Source organism: Micropterus salmoides, unplaced genomic scaffold (genome assembly GCF_014851395.1).
Source record: "Micropterus salmoides isolate LMB-PRFRI ecotype aquatic unplaced genomic scaffold, ASM1485139v1 Ms_hic_scaffold_9, whole genome shotgun sequence".
Taxonomy (NCBI): Eukaryota; Metazoa; Chordata; class Actinopteri; order Centrarchiformes; family Centrarchidae; genus Micropterus; species Micropterus salmoides.
In genome coordinates this window covers 11289934-11310578 of record NW_024044681.1, presented here as the reverse complement: position 1 = coordinate 11310578, position 20645 = coordinate 11289934, and the positions used below count along the sequence as shown (strand labels likewise).

General features: G+C 38.4%; 1 protein-coding gene and 1 long non-coding RNA gene across 3 annotated transcripts; one reads left to right on the top strand and one right to left on the bottom strand.

The window, feature by feature from the left end:
* The first annotated feature begins 943 nt into the window (after window positions 1-943).
* Window positions 944-3028, top strand: LOC119896026. Its single transcript, XR_005443153.1, has 2 exons — window positions 944-1096; window positions 2824-3028. It is a non-coding gene; the product is annotated as an uncharacterized LOC119896026 (long non-coding RNA).
* A 1928-nt stretch (window positions 3029-4956) lies between these two features.
* tmem248 (transmembrane protein 248) lies at window positions 4957-19725 on the bottom strand. Of its 2 annotated transcripts, none has more exons than XM_038707694.1 (7): window positions 19380-19725; window positions 18121-18279; window positions 17442-17730; window positions 13860-14010; window positions 12099-12282; window positions 10404-10585; window positions 4957-8997 (listed from the first exon to the last, which is right to left on the bottom strand). In XM_038707694.1, exons 1-7 carry the CDS (start codon window positions 19380-19382, stop codon window positions 8940-8942), a joined length of 1026 nt encoding a protein of 341 aa, XP_038563622.1. In that variant the 5' UTR covers window positions 19383-19725; the 3' UTR covers window positions 4957-8939. The 2 variants fall into 2 exon arrangements, with proteins under 2 accessions (XP_038563622.1, XP_038563623.1); XM_038707695.1 differs by having other exon boundaries at window positions 10442-10585; window positions 19380-19724.
* Between the last annotated feature and the right edge of the window lie 920 nt (window positions 19726-20645).

Sequence of the window (20645 nt, the reverse complement as noted above, 5' to 3'; positions counted from 1 at the left end):
ACTGCCAGTAACAGACATTTATTAGAAATTCATTTTAGAGAGAATGGTGAAGAAACACAATATACACTAGGCCTGTCACCCACCCATATGTCTGCTAACCCTGCCCTCTGGTGGTAACAACACAGAGGTCCTGCTTCAGCAAATAATTAAATTTTTAGTATCCACAGGGGATGTTATTATTCCACACAACTTTGTACTCTGTGACAACAAGCTCCAGCTCTCTGGAAATAAAAATGAATGAATGATTAAACATTGAAGTGTGGAACAGATTGGCCTGTGACATCATCAGTGATGCAACTTAGCAATCAGCTGACGCACTACTTTTAGGCTCACTAACAGTGGATTTCCTGGTTACAGATGAAGAGATCAACATATTTTCAGATATTTTAAGTATGTCAACTGTATCGTGTATTGAATACTAAAATAATCCCCCCCAAAAATTGGTTTATTTTTGAGGTTATAGTATGCAGCGGAGTTTAACTGGACTTCATTATTTTTATACATGAAGGTTGAAGATAGTAGAAACACATTTCTTTTAAAGATTTTTTTGTGGCTTGCAACACAGGTCATTCGCTGGAATCAAACCAGTAACGTTATGCAGAATATACAGTCTGGCTACCAAGGTGCTACAAATCTTTGAGACACATTTCCAGATGAAGCAGTCCAGCACAACGCAACCACTTGGAACTACCTCAGTAATAAACCTCTATTTTTGAAAGAACACCTCTGAGAAAGCCATGACATTTTGACTTGTCGTGGCATGGCTTCCATGCGAGTGAGCTAACATGCACAATAGCAAGGTTCTGAAATTGGCCCACCCATGATTAATATAAGTTCCACCTGTGCTTTACCTTCATTAACATATCCAACTGTTGTGAAAATGCTTATTTGGACAGTGGGTATTGTCCATTTATATATTCTCTCCCATGAACACTTGAAATTGTTAACTTAGAATCATTATTATTATCCTATTGGTGTTAAAAGTCATGAAGTCATGCAATATGCAGTCATGTAAGCAACAACTGCCTGCTTAAACATCCACATAGAGCAATATTATCATTCATCTGGAGTCATGTTTCTGGCTACTGTAGACAATGTAAGTCAAATTTTCACTGTCATTTCACCATAATTTTGCTCTCCATTAACTCCTTAGAGAAATATGTCTCTTCAGTTGCTAAATACTTCACTATGTTCACCATGTAGTTGATAATACTGCCTGTCAATCGTTTGGTGCTGAGCAGGTAGTGTACAGTGGGTTTATAGCTTTTTTGCTGAAAACAGCTGCATGCTGTTTTGCAGGTGATAAGAACCAAGTTGCCGGCTGGAAATCCCAAAAAAATTGCTAAAAGTGAGGCATATAGCTCAGGGTCACTACGAAAAACATAACATAATTGTCATTTGAACCATTTTTAATACAAAAATATAGATTAGTGCAGCTTTAAAGAAAGTTAATATACATAACCAAAGAGGGTTTTAATTAAGTCAGATTATTTACAGGCTTGTCCACATAAAGTAAATTAATTTTCTTTCACTTAGAGGCATCTACATTTGGTCTGTTTGAAAGAAGGGAAAGTCTGTTATATGAAGTGTTGTTAAATGAGAATAGTGTGAGAAGTTTGGGCATCAAAACTGAGTGCTTGAAGTCTTGAGATTCCATGTCTGGCGGTGTTTTGGAGCCTTCTTTTGGCCATATGTGCTAAAAAGGTTGGAGAGGTATGCCTGCCCTATATAACTTTAAATGACATATATTATTGTATTTTTCACTTATTGTGTACTATCTTTGAACCGTCACCCCCAACTTTACCTGCTTATTGTCAGTGCAGACAATAATAACATATTTGGCTCCTACACAAGTCTCTGGCTTAATGGTATTTATTATTATCTTTGTGGGGATTTCCATCAGGATGTGATTTTGAATATTAATCACTCCATGCCTGCTGGCTTTCAGTACACATTTCTGAGCCACATGGACATTTTAAAAATAACATTCACAAAAGCTAATGACAACCACTGGGTCTCACCAACCATTCTTCAAATCAAATATCAACTAATAGAAGCAAACATGAGACAGAAGGCATCTTAATTTCCTCTTTACCTCCTCCCATTTTACACAGAAGCTCTAACGTACTGTATTGTCGGCACAGCTAAGAGGCTGATTTGTAGTCAGGTGCCTTACTCTGAAATTACACATAATTTCACCGCACTATATGTATTTTACACATTACCACTCAACTCTGCTTGGACAGTCTTTAACTACTCCTGCTTGCACAAGCCTTTTACATTCACCATACACTGTGTACTACTACTTACTTTGGGTCACCAAGGAGTGTGTGCTGTACTGCTCACCTGTGTGGAAGATAAGGTGCTTTATCCATGTATATGTGTCAGTATGCAGTCATTTCTTTCTTCAGTGCGTTTTTCCCTTACTTTATTCATCTCCAGGGAGAAATTTGCATGTCACAGAAGTACTGCAACTGCTACTAATACTGCAAAAAAAAAAAAAAACTAGTGTCAAACGCAAGTGCTAACAAAAAAGTATAAAGTATGCCCTTTTAAACATGTGCATGCATACATGTGTGCAAAATGAATTTAATTATAAGTAAAAAGTTGTAAATGTATTGCTCTGTGCCAAAAGGTAAGGAAAATGTTATTAAAATGAAATTAGACTTCAGCAGCCTCCCAGTCCACTGGTGTTCATACTGCAGCACAGTGCAGATGAGTTATACAGTTGGATGGAAACCGGCAGTAATCATTTCCTGTTCGGTGGAACACCTTGGGGATGGGTATAAGTCTTTGGCTGAAGACACTTCTCTTTTCAAACAGCATGTCATGGAGGCGGTGGAACGGAAGGCGTTGTTCAGGATGTTAACCCACTTGGACAGCATCCTCTTCTCTGTCGCTACCTCCAGACAGTCCAGCTCAACTCCTTCTCCAATCACTGAGCACATGTAATTGCTGTTGCTTATATGTTATATAGTTTGTCAAGAACTATATCAAAACAAATTAAAAGATTATGCCGTTAAAAGACTGTCTGGTGCATGTCCTTTTTCTTAAATGCCAAGCCTGATCACAAATCACATGAAAAGCCCACATATTTGGTGCTGTAATGAGCATGTTGCAAATTAGCAACTGCTAAAAACACTGATACACACATTGGATTGTTGTTTTCAGTTAATCTATGTTAGTTGTATCGGTCCCTAATAAAGTAACCATAAACAAATCATTTACAGCAGCAGGACAGACTATATGGATTGAATTAAAGTGAACTAGAGTGGCTGTATTTATGTTAATGAAAGAACATGTCACTCTGTGCAACAATGTGGCAGATTTGTGTGTTTTTATAGCTTTTCGGCAACACTGGAGATCTATGAATAAGCCATATTAGGCTTTAGATACCCAGGTGATACTTGTTAGTAGGATCAATTTACTGTGCCAAACTTCCTCAATGTCCTCAAGGGGCAATTGTGCCAACACTGACCATTCTCAACTGGGATTCTCCAGCATGCATCATGACAGGTTGTAAATTGTCCAGTCTCAGCTGGATGTGTTGGGGGCAAACACCTTATTGTTAATTCTGGCTGTATTAGCGAGGAGAGGTAATTAATCAAACAAAATGTTCTGGTACACTGTACTTAAGAGTCATTTATTCTCTCTGCTCAGCTCCTGGATGCAGAAGGAGCAACACATGCAGTGCTACAAAAACAGACTAGACAAGTGGTAAGTAGTAGGTTACAAATGTCTTCAAATAATTATTAACGTGGCCATCCGAAAGGTATAAAATACATCTAAAAATTCATGTGTTCAAAACGGAAATGATTTCAGGTTAAAAAAAAAGTTTGTCCTCATGGCGGTGCCAGATTGAGAGTCAGGGGATCACAAAAGGCTTCTTCCTCGGTGGACCATGAATGTCTGTAAAATACTTGGAGATAATTCAGTCTGGACCAAAGGGGGGACCAACAGACATTGCCATCCCAAGAGCTGTGTCACTAGCATAGCAACAAATTCTGAGCATAGCTTCTTTAATACAGAGGTTCATTCAACCTAAAACTGAGTTCTTCTTGCATTAAAACCATCGTGATGAGCAGCAGCCCCCCTGCTGCTTCAAATGTTCTTAGACCTACACTCATTCAGGAGTTGCCACTAGGTCAGATGGGTTCGCTTGGTGGTTTCGGATCTCGAGGGCTATTTTGACCTTTGTTCATCAAGGTCTGCAGTGGTTAGGCCTGCTTGGTAAGTCTGCCCCACTGCCGTCTGCCCTTTGAATCTCACTAACACATTGTTTAATGTGTGAGGAACTTTTATCATTTCCTCCAACCACGACCAGCAAACTTATCATATGTATTTTAAGTGTCTTGGCTTGAGGATGACTAAAGAGGAGTTGAGTTAAATTTACATAGCTAAAACTGCACAAATGTCAGAATCACATTTGTATACCTGTGTAACCAAAGCCTGACACAGCTAAATTCCTTTGTTGTCCAAAAACCTTTGAAAACACATAAATGAAGCACATTGTTGCACTGAGTGACATGTTTCTTCATCATGATGAAGGGCACTGTATTTAATTTTGAATCAAACCACATACACCATCCTGCTGCCATAAATTCTCACTCTCTCAGTGATTATTAATCCTCTGCTAAGAATAGTCCCAGAAAAAGCACTTTACTCCTGTTTGAGTGAGATTTGGAAAACATAATAGTTTCCAGCTGTTTCAGGAAATCAGTTCGCCCTTAAAAAAAAATAAACTACTGTATATATTTGTGAGCTGTGTTTAAAGATGGGCTCACACATTGTTGGTCTTATTCTTTAACCCCCACATAGACAGCTTGAGCCCTGAACTTCCAGCACTTAATAATAATTCCATGGCATTGCACTTTCAGAACCAGATCATTAAACTCCCTGTAGAAAGTGATAAAAACTATAGTGGTGGAGAGAAGGAGGGTCAGGGAAAAAATTATGTTGAACTTTAGAGACAGTTTATTTAAACTTGAGTTCATTTACAGCAGTTCCACTGGAGAGGAAAAGGATTTGAATGACATTCTAACCACATTAAACTTATGGTCCTATCTACTGTATGTACAGGGAGGAGGATGCAGCTCGATAGTGCAGAAGGCACAGAGTTGGCTTAATACTTGCCTGTAAGCGCTACTAACATGACAGAAAATGATAACAAGGTGAAATGGTAGCCTTTGTATTGGAGACTTGTGTTTTGCTTAATGTAAAGCCTACAACACACCGAGATGACGCAACTAAGGAGAATATGGTTCCTGCCTGTTAGTCCTTAGTGATATAGTGGAGTAGTTTAAAAACTACAACAGCAACCATCTGCTCCTTTAAAATCCATTTCTCTACATGTGCACTTAAAGGTGGGATATGCAATTCTAATCCAATACACAGCTTTTTGTAAAATGCAGCAAATATCTTCCTCACGGTTTACTAGCTGTATGTTGAGAGTGTGCACTGAAAAAATATTCGGTGCTTGTACACAGCCCTGGCTCTGTAAACGGGAAACAAATAAAATGGCTAGGACCAAGCCACACATCACTATTCCAGCCATGATTTGTGTGTCAGGTAACGTTAAATTACTTCCCAGCAGACATTCTGCTGACTTTCTAGTTCGTCAAGACATGCTGCTATAGCAGCAGGAGTGTTTTGGGTATTGCTGTCTGGAGGTGGCGTGCTGCCTCTGGGACTGTCTCGTCCTCTGCATGTTAGCTTCGCAGCTGCAATCAACAGTTTGCTAACCCACAACTTAGCTACTGTTAGTTACATTACTTGCTGTGTAGTTGTTCTCTCTATATCATGATTTCCCCAGAAATGCATACCCCACCTTTAACAAACATGGTAATTTGCACTTCTTATAGCTCAGAAGTGATAAAAATTTAGTATTGTGTTTGGATTTGTTCCTGTAAAAAGCAGGTGTGTTTTACAATATGTGATATGCAAAAAAAATGCAAACTTAAATGAAACATTAATGCATTTTGCAATTTTAGAGACGCACTTCTAATCAAGGATGACTATAGTAAATCACACAAGGAGGGGTAAGAAGCAGGTAAATGCAGGTTACCAACATTAATTATGATGGTTTGGCAATAATATGGCATGCTTCATTCACATCTTCAAATTCCCTTCAGCCACACACATCCAACCAACCCCCAAATTTTCCAACTGTCCAATAAGAGCTGCTGGATCTCTCCCCCCGAAAAAAGTTCCCCCTTGAAAGTCCCACTGTGAAAGCACAGGAGTGATAACGGAAAAAGCAACAGACCCTTGCTCAAAACATGATACACATCAGAATTAGGAAGACTTGTCCTACCATCTTTCAATAGGGGGGTAAAAACTTTTTTTCACCATTATAACCAAAACCCAACACCTTTCACTCATTCACCAACATACATGAACAAAGTGTTGGATACAATAATGTGACAAGAGATTCATTTTTGCCACGAAAGGATAAACCTTAGAATATATGGATACCACTTGAACAAAAACACAATTCAAGTAAAGCCTTTTCAACTGAAAAAAATCTAACTACATCATAGTTTTAAATCACTTGGAATTCTTGCATCCCAGATTTAGATTATGCTGCTTATAAAAAAGTACATTCAACAGGTACATCAATTATGGAACAAAATTATAACAGAGGTAAGTAAACTGTATCAGTAATTGCTATTGAAAAAAAGTCATACATAACGGACATTAAAGGCGGACTTAGACTGTTATTTCTACTTTACTTTTCCCTTGAGACTGTAGGAAGGTTTGGATTTTACACCTTTTACAGGGTCGGCTTAGACAAATTGAACAGATTTTACATTTGTGTGTACAGCTCAGTGGACAGTGGGTGGTGACTCAGGATTTTAACATTGACAACAATACTAACCATATCTAATTAGAGCACTATTGTCCTTTTTATTGCAAATCGTATCCGTGTTGCAGTACATTTATAATACATAACTGTCAAAAGTCAGTGGTTCTCTTAAAATATTAATTACATAACTATTGGACGAGTATGAATTCCATTCTTAAAGCTACAGTTGGAGTTTCAGAGATTCACAACAATGCAGGTGAAAAACATTTTACTGGAGGAAATCAGAGACCTTGTTTTGTTTATTTTCTGTGCCCAGTCAGGTCAATGTAGACTTCTGCTTTGAAGAAATTCCATTACAGTTACTAGTATCCTTTCAATAACAGACACTTAGTCAGTTGGAACGAGATTTTAGAGAATCAGTCTAAAGCCGCCTTTTTTATCTAAAGATTTCCCAAACTCACTTACACACATTCGCACACCAACCGACTTTTTGCACATTTTGCTGTACTACAAAATAATAAAAAATAAAATTATTTATTCTTAAATATATTATAATGGTTATATATATATATAAAATGATGTTTATTTTCAGGAAGAGTCCAACTGAAACAAGGTTTGTGAAGTTCAGTAGCAGACTGTTTACATGTGACCTTGGACAAACCGAATCACAAGAACAAATAACACAAAATGTGCAAAAAATCTAAAGGGGCACGAACTATGCAAACACTTGAACACATGAAACTGATAACAAATTGCTTAAAATAAAAGGACAAGTAATTCAAAAGCATCCTAAAATATAATAAATTGACATTTACATTAATAGGACAAAGATCACAAGATCAAGTTTGATTTCACACTACAGGCTTTTTACACTGGAAGAAACAAAAAGAGGATGGCGGTGGAAGAAGGGACCATCAAGCTAATGTTGGAAAGACAGAAACTGATCTCCCTGTCTATTTTTAAGCGAGCAAGTCCATTGTAGGTAAGGCAAGGCAATGTTTTGCTTCATCCAGGTGCAACAAAGAAGACTGTATTGAACATTACTGAAGTCTAGAAGCCAAAACTACATAACTGCTGCAGAGCAATAGGCAGCAAATAAATGACAAGAGGCAGGCGAGAGATGAGGCCACAGAGAAAACAAAAAGCATAAAATCATATTTTAGTGCGAAATCTACTTGTTTTAACAAAACAAAAACAATTTAACACCAACCACAGGTTCCGCAGGTTATTTAACTGCCATTAATGGACTTACTGATAAGACTAGTAGGATACAAACTGAGACAATGGGACTTATTAACTTTACTGCTAATGTTGTTTTCTGTTCGTATATTAATATGCACAGTGCAATCATCTAAATGCTTCACTCCCCGTTTATTGACATTGCAGACACACAGGGAAACAAGTGTTAATTTACTGAAGATTGAATATAACTGACAGCTCAATTAAATAAACTAATTGCTACTTTTGAACAGACTTTATGCAATGTCCAAATTCTGATCCGACTTCTGATTACATTGTGGTGTAAAGTAAATTAAGTTTCTTCCCTGTTGAAACTGCAATGACAAGCGCACAGAAGATTTAATTTAGGTGTTACAAGGATATCCTCAAGCAAATACCTCCACCTGTGTATTCAAGCATCTTTATTGACTAAACCTCATGCGTTCTCTCATCATGGGAGTTTTGAGATATCCAAACATTTACAGCAAAAACTCATATCAAATCTGTGACAAATGGCCATAAAATCTTTCACATAACCCCACTTCTCTGTGTATTTTTCTATCTTGTTTGGTAAATGAGACTAAATGACCGCTAGAAAAATGGCTGTGAAGCTCTTGGGACTGGCCTTCTGCTCAGTTTATGTACTGCATGTTCTGACATGGCACAAGGGGGACTCAGGCAAAATAATAAAACAATAATAAAACAGAAAAGAAAAGAAAAAGGAAACAAAATATCAGAGTTCCTACAAATATTTACACGACAGATACAGGCACTTGTATATCTTTGGTTGGAGAAACCCAACATTGCAAGAGTAATGCATTCACAGAGCTTTTGTGTTCCTTATTGTATTTTCAAGGTTCACTAGGCAACTGGTATGTTTATTTTTATTTCTTCTGTTTCTTTGAGTTTGTCCATGTTACAGATAAGTTCTGACATAGCTCTCTGATGTCCTTTTAACCCTCTGACAGCGCCACCTGCAACAGAAGAAATGGGGTTTTAGTGCAGCTTAATTACTCATCACAGGGATTGCTGTATATTTTGCTGCATGCAGTAAAACAATCTTACAATCCTTGATAGAAACATCACACACACACACACACCACCACAAAAAAACAGTAATATGGACAGGAGTAGTGAAAATAGATACATACAAGTTAACAGAAAATATTCTTTAAGGTTGATCAGATTTCCTTAGGTAATTTTGCATGCCATTTAATGGTACCAAAATCAACCAAATTCAAATCCTGAACATAATAGCTTTAAGAATTATGCATGTAAGGACATCAGATCTCTTCAGTAAGCAGTCAGGAAGCCACTGTTGTGAGGAAATCACTAAACTTTTTGCAAAACTAGAAAGTAAGCGAAGAACATCTCAATTCACACCAAAATTATCCTATAAAGGACCCCAAATGTTATCTAAATCTGCATTTTCCCTGGCCTGGGTTAGCCCCGAACACTGCGCCTCACAGCTGATCGCTCTAGCCATAGCACAGCTTTGTTTAAACACTGCTGATGCAAACCAAACATTTCCTGCTGCTGCTTCACCTTAAAAGTTTACCATCAGCAAACCGGCACTAAGTTTTTATTGTGAAGCAGCTACAGAAAATGTTTATCACAGAGTGAGCGGAGCTTAATTTGTGGAGCTATTCTTTAACATCAATAGATCTAAACAACAAGATATGAACATATGTCTTGTCAACAGATTTGTTTTAAATATTGCATGGAGGAACATAACAAACACAGACAACCCAAGTGAACTCTAAGATAAAGAACTGCAGAACCTAGACTCGGCCCCACCCCCACCCGCCCTTGTCAAAAATTTTTATAATTTGCTAACAATCTGTTTTCCCTGACTCAGAAAATGAGTCAAAGCTGGCGGACCTATCCTAAAACTGTTATTCCCCGGACTGTTGTGAGCTGGCTCCTCGTACAGTGGCTGTGATGAAGTGATACATGTGGGTAATCCTGTTGTGTGTATTGTGCTAAAACAAGCAATAAGACCAAAGAGGACATATATATTCCATTACCTCAGGGAGGCAGATTCAACTACGCATGTATCAGGAACAGCTGAGCACCACCAGCCACACATAACATTGTGCTCACAGGTTTTATGTCTTTCTTGTGAAGTTACCAACAAAACAAGTACCGGTTATAAACACTTCAAACATATCCAGTCAAAGCATAATTACAAATGTGTTATGTTAACATGGGCCGTAGTCATAATTCATGCTTTACGTCTAAAGCAATAAGGAGTTCATGTGTTAAAAAACAACCATTACATGTTTTGGACAATAGCCTAGCCAATAAGCAGAGAATCAGCAGTCTGATTGGATCATGTCTGTAACCAATCACTGGTCAGTTAATGCTTGGCAGAAACTACCTGTTCAGGTCATATAGCACTGCTGGTGTCTGTTGTACCTTCTCAGGGCAGAAGTCAAGGTTGGTCTGCCGTACTTTGCCAGGCCGACCCTTAATGACAGCATAGCAGAACATAGTGATGACCATGACAAAGAGGAAGTAGCTTGTATGCATCAGGTGCAGGTTGATGAGGGAACGGTCATCCTGGTAAGAAAGTGTAAGAAAGAGTTAAATATCAAAGAGTAAATGCAAATGTAATTATTATTATGCAATTTAGGATTTTTACTGGCTCACTACACAAAATGCCTATGATATACTCTTAGTGTGGCACTACTGCCAGCGCCTACTAGTACAATATAATATACAGGATACCTCGGTATGTTTGTTCTATTATAACTTTTAAATGTAGTACAAGACTCTGGAATAGTAGTTTTTTTATTGTGCCGGCTTTGAGGTTTTATCAATTCCTTCCAAGATACTTTACAGCGTTTATGGTGCAGGTTTACATGTTGAAAGATTTCTTCTGCTCACTTTCTCACCACAGCTGGAGTACACCCTTATGATGTGTGCTGTGTTCTTCCACCACTGTTTTTTTTCTTATCATGAGGACAGTTTAATAACTCACGCCACAATGTGTGGATTATCATGATTGTTTGTTTATGTTTGTCCTTTCTACACCACAAATAGATCAGTGTTTCCCCAACCACTGTTTTGGGGGTTCGGCTGGAAAAACGTAATCTGGCAGCAAATTAAAACGGATTTCATAGGGCCGTATCCGTTGCATAACTGTAGCAAGCTCCATCAGGAGGAAGTAACATTAGCGGTAAAAATGTCTAAGGGAAACAGAGTCTTTTAAAAATAACTTCATGGCCATGAGAGTAGCCAGTAATGAAAATTACGTGCTACTATCTAATATACTTTTGAAGAGTCTTTTTAATATTAAATACATAAAGGCTCATTTTCCAGACACTTAGGCTCCCTAAATATAGGAAGGAATGGTAACATTAAGTGTCAATCCATTTCTCTGTTATTTTGTTGATGGTGGAAAAGGCTGCCTCAAGCACCACTGCCAAATAGTCTGTGTTCAAGTGGGCTGAGATCAGGTAACTGCACAGGCACAGCATATATTTTCAAATTGTTTTCAGGCCCACTGGACCATTCAGTGCCCAGTTGCGGCCTGTCAATGGGATCATTGTAATCCTGGAACAATCTACCACCATCAGTACAGAAGACTAAAGGGCTTTCATAATGGGCTTTGTGCTCGGTCACTATTACCTTGTCTTATGAGGGGGTGAGTGATCATATACCCTGCCTGATAAGTTCCATATTTGGGTTTTGTTGTTTTGTTTTATAAATTACTTTCTGAATACAAGATTCAAGAAAAAAAAAAAAATGTGAAGGTATAAAATACTTATTTAGAACACACTTCTAATTACGTTGAAGCAAATATTGTTCTACAGCTGTTCTAACCTTGCACAGAAACTTTAAAAAAGGTTGTCTGTAGAGTTTAAATTGACAAAAAAGACAAATAAATAGGAAATGGGTAGATTGTAAAGTAGATGTTGTTTGCCTAAAGGCACATATTTAATACAGTGTTGTTGACTCAGATGCTTCTAGTCAAGTTAACTAAGACACAGCGAAAAAAAAAACAGACACTTGAACCTGAGTCAGAATATGTCTACTGTCAAAAAAAAAAAGAAAAGAGGCGATGACTCACATCAGGAACGATGACCGTAAGCTTTGGGTTGAGTGCATGGTACACCTTGCCGATGGCTCCTTTATAACACCAGAAGGGATTGTAGTCCTGGCTGTACTTAGTATCAGAGTCGCGGACTGTGGTGAACACCTTGTACCAAGAAGTGGCATTGGTGTATGTCTCTGGCACGCAGTGTGGTGGCTGCCTACAAACCAAAACAAAGATTGATATCTGTTGACTGGTGTCACGAAACTGTTCACGTTATGTTGGTTATGGCAATGACGGAAGAAAAGTTGAAGATGTTCTACTCATGTTTATCTATGTCATAATGCCTTATTATTCAATATTGACCATTGCAGTTCCACGTACAGAAAGGACAAAAATGGGATGTCAGGCTAGACAATGTATAGTAATAAAGCAAAAATCTATATACCGGTACAAAGACAAAGAGGGCAGCAGTATCCAAGATAACTAATATCCGATAATACTTCCCATTTAAGAGAGTGTGAGATATAGTAAGACATTGAAAGTGGTTGTCCACCTTGGAGGCAATGACAAACTAACAATAACTAAGTCACATCTGACATTTAATGAAACTAAATATATCTGGCAGGTTTTAAATCACACTGCTGACAGCTCTCTATCTCCACTTTAGCTGCAATGTTTTTTCCCCAAGACTGATAAGACATGGTACTGTTGATCCCTGAAGGGGCCACATTTCACCACATTGGTGCCTGTTCAAAACACACGTGTTCGGAATGGGCCGATTGCTTGGCCTTCGGTATTGCTGCTTCAACGCACAGAAAAATAAACACTCTTGATTTAAGGTACCAATGAGTATATACACAAACAACATGAAAGAAACTAACATTCTATTCTACACAGACGTTAAAGGAGCAGTGTGTGGGATTTCTCAATCGACAACAAAGTCAAAGTAAACATTAGACATACTTACTGTCAACTCTGTGTTGGGCAAGTTACTCAGAAATAATAGTTATTTCCTACTAGTTACTTAAAAAAGTAATAGTAGCTACTCTATGTACTTATTACTGGGTGATATAACGCCACTCTCTCCCAACGAGTCCAAGCATCACTGGCAGCAGTGGCCGGGGTTTCACATTGCTGTGTTGCTTTAGCTGATGATTTCATTTAGTAGCTGCAGCAGGTTACGTTACTTGGATTAGTAACTGTAATAAGTATTTAGGAAATAGCAATCAGTTACATTACTGTTTACTGGGAAAAGTAATATTGCAGTATTACTGCCCAACATGCTACCAGTGATGCGTGAGAGCGACTGTGGTGCACACTGCGCAGGTGTGGAACGGGCAGCTGAACGCAAACAAACATCCTTGTTGATACTTGGAAAGGAATAAAACTTTACACACGGCAGCCTGTAGATATCCTCAAATCCTCTCCATTTTCACTCAGCCAGCTCCTGTTCAGGACAATTTCCTGATTTGCTACATGAGATTATTTCCTCTCGCTCAATTTGACATGCTTCACTAATCAAAACAAAATGGCATACAGTTCAAATAAGATGCTTGAAAATGTACACTGACCCCAGGGCAAAGTCATCATGAAATTCATGTGAATGAAAGCTAAACAATTCATTTATGTAAGTGAAGAACAAATAAAACAATGTGACTGCATTGTGGTGCACACAGCAAATGCAGCCTCAGCGTCTCAATTTACAACACTCCACCATGCAGATGGCAGTCTCACCCGGCTCTAGGCAGAGATATAAAGTGTGTCCCTATGAGTCAGGGAGGCAGTCCAACTCACACTGTGACTGGGAAGATATTGCTGGCCGCCGTGATGGTCATGCAAGTGCTGAACACCACCTGCTCGCAGTGGCCGTGCAGTACACAGTCGTCTGAGTTCCAGGATAAAGGCAGGGTGAAAGTGATGTTTATTTCTTCATGGGCTTCCCGGCCTACAAACAAAAACGTGAAAATTCAACGAGAACACTTGATTGTTAAAAAATTAACACAACGACCAAAAACTGTCAGTTTTTCCAAATTACTTTCACATGTTAATCACACCAAGTTGTTGTTAGGAAGCCCTGCAACGATGAGCACAATTTATAAGCATGTAACTTACATATCTAGATTATTTTAACTGTTATGTTGACATGGGAATAATTGCTTGTGATTCGCCATGATCACACTAAAACAATTTAGATGCCTAGAAAGTAATATTTGACCTCATGCCAAGCCACACCCCTGATCATGAACAACAGACTGATTCTGCATGCAGTGTTTCCCACACATCCCAGACTTTACTTGGGCGGGCCGCCCAGATGTATAAAGGGAAAACAGCCAAAGAATATTTGGCTACCAACTGTAACATTTTTTATTAAATTTTTTTTATCCATCTGAGACAAACACGCCATTCGCAACTGATAAACTAATGGACAACCCCCCCCCCCCTCGCTCTACCCTTTCTGACAATCGCACATGCTCTGCAGAAAAACACACAAAGAGAGAGAGAGAGAGTGAGAGTGTGTGTGTGTGTGTGTGTGTGTGTGTGTGTGTGTGTGTTTGTAGTATGAGTTGATGTGTGTGTTTAGAGAAAAGAAAAACAGAACTGAAGGGAAAACCAAGGTGAGCAGGTTGAAGTAGTTTGTGAATAAACACTAAAATAAGGTGGAAACTTAAGTAGAATTAAAATGGTGACATAAGCAATAACCTAATATAAATAGTTCATATATTCTTAATATTTCCTATTTATATATAAATACACCCCACCACACTGTCATTCTGTGGGAAACACTGCCATGCTTCTGCAATATCTATTAAACTGCAAACGGACAGAGTCAGTCAAACTGAGGGTGTGACTGAGGATAGATGTTGTTGTGTCAACATTACATGCATTTCCAGTCTTTTCCTATTCTTCTGCTGACACCCTCATGTTAAGGGTTTTTGTGCTGCATCTCCTTCACTTTGGAAAATATTATTTTCATGTATGTGTTTGTTATGCAGAGGGTCAGTTCTCCAGCAAAAGTGTCACTGCTGCTTGAATATTTGGAGTTCTCGCTGAAATGGCAACATTTTCCACTAAATGTAACTATGTTAACATTAGCTACAAATGATCATCCTTGTGATGTCTCTGACTGAACCTGAGTCACCTGAAGTAGGTTTTCTGTAAATGTGACCCTTTTATACCACATGAAGTACCACATTCAAGTCTTCAGCAGAACACTTGGGAAGGTATTGGGATGTCTTGATTTTCTACTTTCTTCTTGTCATTAAATTATAAAGGATTCAACAGACTTTCCATTAAAAATATATGTTTGAGTCAGATAGTATGTTTTGTTTTAAAAGAAAATTCTTTTGTTAACTATTACCTTTTTCTTTTTTGTAATTTTAACTGTGATTACATTTTAGTTTTGTTTTTTTAATATCCAGGATGTATTTAATAACCGATTAAACATGTTTAATGCATCAAACAGTTTAACATAACTTATCTTCTTCTTAAGTCTTTAGTTTTGTTGTAACACAGATAACTTTTTGAGGGAGGGACAGTAAACGTTGAGCCCCGATATAGTATGTGGGGTGGTGCTGGAACGGTGGATAAGACACATGCCTTTGGTGTGAGAGACCAGGGTTCAATTCCCCACTGTGACACATCCACCAATGTGTCCCTGAGCAAGACACTTAACCCCTATTTGCTCCAGACACATGCGAGCTCTGAAATATTTAGCAATTGTTAAGTGCCAAGCAAAAATACTTCTATATGATTACTCAATGAATCGATGAAATAATCTGTAGAATGCTCTATTACTAAAATCATTGTTGGCTGCAGCCCTTATGTATGTAGAAAAAATTTAGGAGTGTGTGTGTGTATATATATGTATATATATATATATCAGAGGTCAGAGGTCAGAGGTCTGGGAACAAGAAAAGAACACATGCACTTAGAGTATGTGTTGTCACAGGAGACAAAAGGGAAAGTTCACAAACACACACCTAAACATGCAGACAATAATGTTATCAGAAGCTCAAAGCCAGTGGTATTCACTGCCTTCTGAAACCTTTAAGGTCTGAAACCTTTAGGAGGACTAAATGGAACTGGCTTAACGTTACACAACGCTGCCACTGTTTGCCCACCATGTCTAAGACACCACACAAAGAGGTAAGTTAAAACCCATACAAAGGACAAAGTCGCACCCTCCATGCAGCAATCACACAAAAACTGTCCAGGGGCCTCATTTACAAAATGGACTTACGTAAAGTATGACTTGCGCAGAAAACCACATATAAGTAGTTATTTATAAAATCTTACTTTGATGTGGAAATTATCTTATCTCTAAGCAAAATATAGACTCGAAGTAAGCGATTTTACTGCTGGTTATGTGGGGATACTGCAGTTTGGGAAGCATATGCACCCAAGCCTGTGATAAACTTTGCATTAGCTTTATGAGCAATGTGATAGGAATTATCACTCTACGCTACATGTTTGGCTTTGTATCAATCCACTAGTTAGTCCACAAAATAATACGTGTCTTTTGTAAGATTTAAGATTTATAGATCACAGGTGAGTAGGTCAAAAAGGGAATTCTTAGGACCTGCGTAAGCAAGATTTTTTAAGATCAGTAACTTTTATGAATCAAGCATAAGCAACCATCAAAAATTATCTTAAGTCCCAGTATTTTTAAGTATTATTTATTATTAAGTATAATTGACAACAAATTCAAGTATAAATCTAAAAACATTATTCTAAATGAGGCCCCAGGTCACTACAGACTGAATGCAATTCTCACATGACAAATAACTTATTACGAAGCAATAACAATGTTTTTGTTGTAAATGTGTTGCACTAAACTGCAGCTAAACAGATGTGTTGTTGCAAGCAACAGAGTTGACTCCATCTTCAGAATTCCAGCTTTGTGAGATTTAGTGTCGTCCCAAGTTAATCTATAAGATCAGTGTCAATGCAGAGCAACACTTAAACTACTTGAATTTGATATATTGAGCCAAATAAAATTCCAATTTGTAGCCCACTGCATGTGTCTATGTCAGCTGTCATGTACATGTTGTATATTCACAACCTGTGGCAGCAAGGCATGATTGCTTTATTGCAATGGTAAATTTTATGGTACAAGTTTTTCTTTCTGGCTACACTGTAGAAGGTGAAGTAATGACACTTTTTTTTTTCCATGGGAGAATATTTTTCAGGAAGTGAAATGGTGTGAAACAGATATATGATTATTAGGAATTAGGAATTACATTGGAGAGGGAAGGGTCACAAATAGGTGCGTACAAACACAGCCAACCTGATTTCCTATTAAACACAAACAAAGCTTTTTCTCAACACTGAATACAGGTCAAATATAAACTAGCAATGACAAGGAAGAGAACCTACCAGATAGGCCAACTTGCTGCCCCAGCACTGTAGCATACAGGTGGGTGATATTGCGAGAGTACCCTCCAAACGGGCGCTGGGGGTCCAGCGTGAGAGTGATGGGGACTGAGATGTTGATGGGACCCGAGTCCTCTAGCAGGAGGGGAACCTGGGTGCTGGAACGAGCTTGGCCGCTGGTCACAACCATGCTCTCTGGCGTTGTCGACTCGTTCAGACCGTGCTTTATCGTTTCATTCTCTGACACACAGAAGTCCAGCTCATTGAAGCGCAGCAGAAAGGTGTTCCAATCCTGAGAAGGAGTAAGTGTGTTTTAATTGTAGGATACCGGACAATCTGTTGTGATTAACCGAACATCTATTATCTAATTTACACCTGGACTTGACAAGTAAATTAAATCATATTTTCCCACATGTGAAATGTTCATGGCCATGCACAGAACTTCCCTTGTAATACATACAAGTGTGACACTACCTACAGCCTTTTTGATTTGCATATGCAAACCACTGCATGTAGATTGTGTTCAGATCAACATGCAATGGTTTATGAACTGGAAACAGAACTGCAGATTCCGATTTTGGCCGATTTCTTTCTTTCTAAGAACTATAATTGACAGCATACACAAAATCGCGCTGACCATATAATTTCATCCCTTTCAAAGTACCATGTGGATATGACTCACCTCAGTCAACTCTGGAGACTTGATCTCCTTAATCTTGAAGAAATAACCGATAGTCAGGAAGGCGATGGCCACTGCACTGACGCTGATCATAAAAATGACCAGCGGTGGACGGTTGTTGATGTAGCTTCTCAGGTTCTCTATAGGATTTAACAAGTACACCTGCATATGGACACACACACAATGTACCAACATTTAAGTAATAATCTCAAGTATCACAGAGGTTTCTAACAGAGAAAGTGGTAAAAAGAAAAAAAAAAAAAAAACAGAAGCAAGTAGCAGTCCTGGATACAACCCTAAACTTTCCTGAATGTGAGTGACCTTAACAACCTATCAAGTGTTCAGAGACGTCTCACCACCTTGTCATCACTTCATTCCTTAAGCGATTCTTTAGCTACCTGCATGTGCAAGTCAACACTCGCCACCAGTATAGCAAGCAAGACTAGTTTCCATGGAAGTTCTACTTGTGATTTTATCTTCCAAATTACAGCGTTATCAAGATGGGATGCAGCATTCATAAAATGTCCAAAAACAATCCTGTGCAATATAAAACTGTAGCACCAAATCACCCAATGCACTACAAATCATAAATTATATATCTTATAGTTTAAATACACACTGTTTTATATCATTGTTGAAATCATTCAATATCTATTACAGCACTATTTGCACTCTGCAACCTTGCAGGATTGTATTCCAGTTTACAATTTACAGAAACATTTTGACTTGTATATACACATTGTAAGTTGTTGTTCATTTTAACTTATTATATATGCGCATCTATTCACCGACTTGTCTAGCAAATTATAGTTATATATTTATTTTTATGTCTTTCTTTTTTGAACTGTGTGTACGCACATTGAGAAAAACCACAAACAACAATCCCTTGTATGTGCACACATACTTGGCCAATAAAGTTGATTCTGACTTTGTAAAAGTTGACGTTTTGTTGGAACAAAAGTGTAAACAACGCCAATGTTACCGAACTGCGGGGACCCTGACTTTATTCCAAAAGAGGCTGTAATCCACGCTCTACAAGGTGAAGACATACAGCAACAAACAAGATCACTGAACTGTAAAAAGGCCTCTCTACATACGAGACCGCAGGCAGGTGACAGAAGCTGTCAACCTTGTAGCACGATAACAAGCTAGCTGGCCCTCTTGACAATTGATGTTGACAAAACGTGACATATTAAGGATTTATTATAACACTGCTGAAAAAGCTGGCTAAATTTATGACACAACACATTAGCAGTTCTCACCATTTTTTCTTTCTGTGCATGCGACGGATTCTAGCGGGGAGGTTTGTTGAGGGCCACAATAAGGTAGCAGTTTTGCTAGCAAGCCTGTCCTGCTAGCTTGCTTGCTTTCCCGAAGCTAGTCCCTCCTGAAAATACCGCTGAAAAGCAAAAGTCGGTGTTCGGTGGAGACAGCCAGGTTTTCAGCGTATATAACACCACGTATACTCCTTCCCATTATTTGCTCTATAGTTCACTGCAGCTCAGATAAGAAATCTTTATTGCGTACAGAGGAATAACGTCAATAATGTGTCTAGTTCCTCCCCGCCGACATCTCCTCCGCGCACCCGCACTGCGTAGTAGGAGCGTCGCAGCGCCGCCTTCTCGTTATTTCTGTAGAATGTGCGCCCGAATGTGTCGTCCACGCATTGGATGATTCGCAGCGTACGCGATTTACGTAGACGACGAGCGAGCGTTCAGTGTGTTTACAAATGTTTCTGCTGCTTTCATGGACCGTCGGAAATATGAAATACAAATGGTCTTTTGTGCAACAGACTGTTAGTTATGCGTGTCTTTGACTTGCTTTTTTGTCTTTTGTGATTTTTCATATGTCCTGTAACATTGCTGATAAACTGCTGATTTATCAAAGCTCAAGAGCTCTGTCTGTCTTGCTAGGAAATAAGTCGAAGATGGAAAAGCGTGAATGAGATGGACGGATCCAAATAATAATAATAATTATCATTATTATTCATTTATCAGTCATTATAGCTATTCTTATTGAGGTAAACCACCTAGTACAGGATTCTTTTATACAGTTTATGGATGTATTGCATGTTTAAATACCGCAGGTGAGTGATTAAAGTCCATTTGATCTACCATTTGCGGAAGTCTTTGAAGGCGACATTACTAGTATAATAAAGTATAAACCGTAGACTGTAGTCTGTGGTATTAACCTGTAGATACTTTTACATTGTTGAGCTTTTCATCCGACTAGCCAACTACAACTATTTTTACCATAGAAAATTATAACTGGAACAGGGCAGGCTGTATTGCATTTCGTTTATTATTATTATTGCAAGTCAGACCATTAAGAGCTCCAAAATCCATGGGTTCACATGTTGATAGATTTGCCAATTGTTTTTTTTAAATGTTTAATATTAATCCTGGTATGCTATTTTATGGATAAATTACCGGATACGGTATGGTGCGCTACTCATATTTAATTAAACTCACTTTAAGTGGAGAAGCTGTATATGAGTGAGCACGCTGTCAAATGTATAGTACACAGCA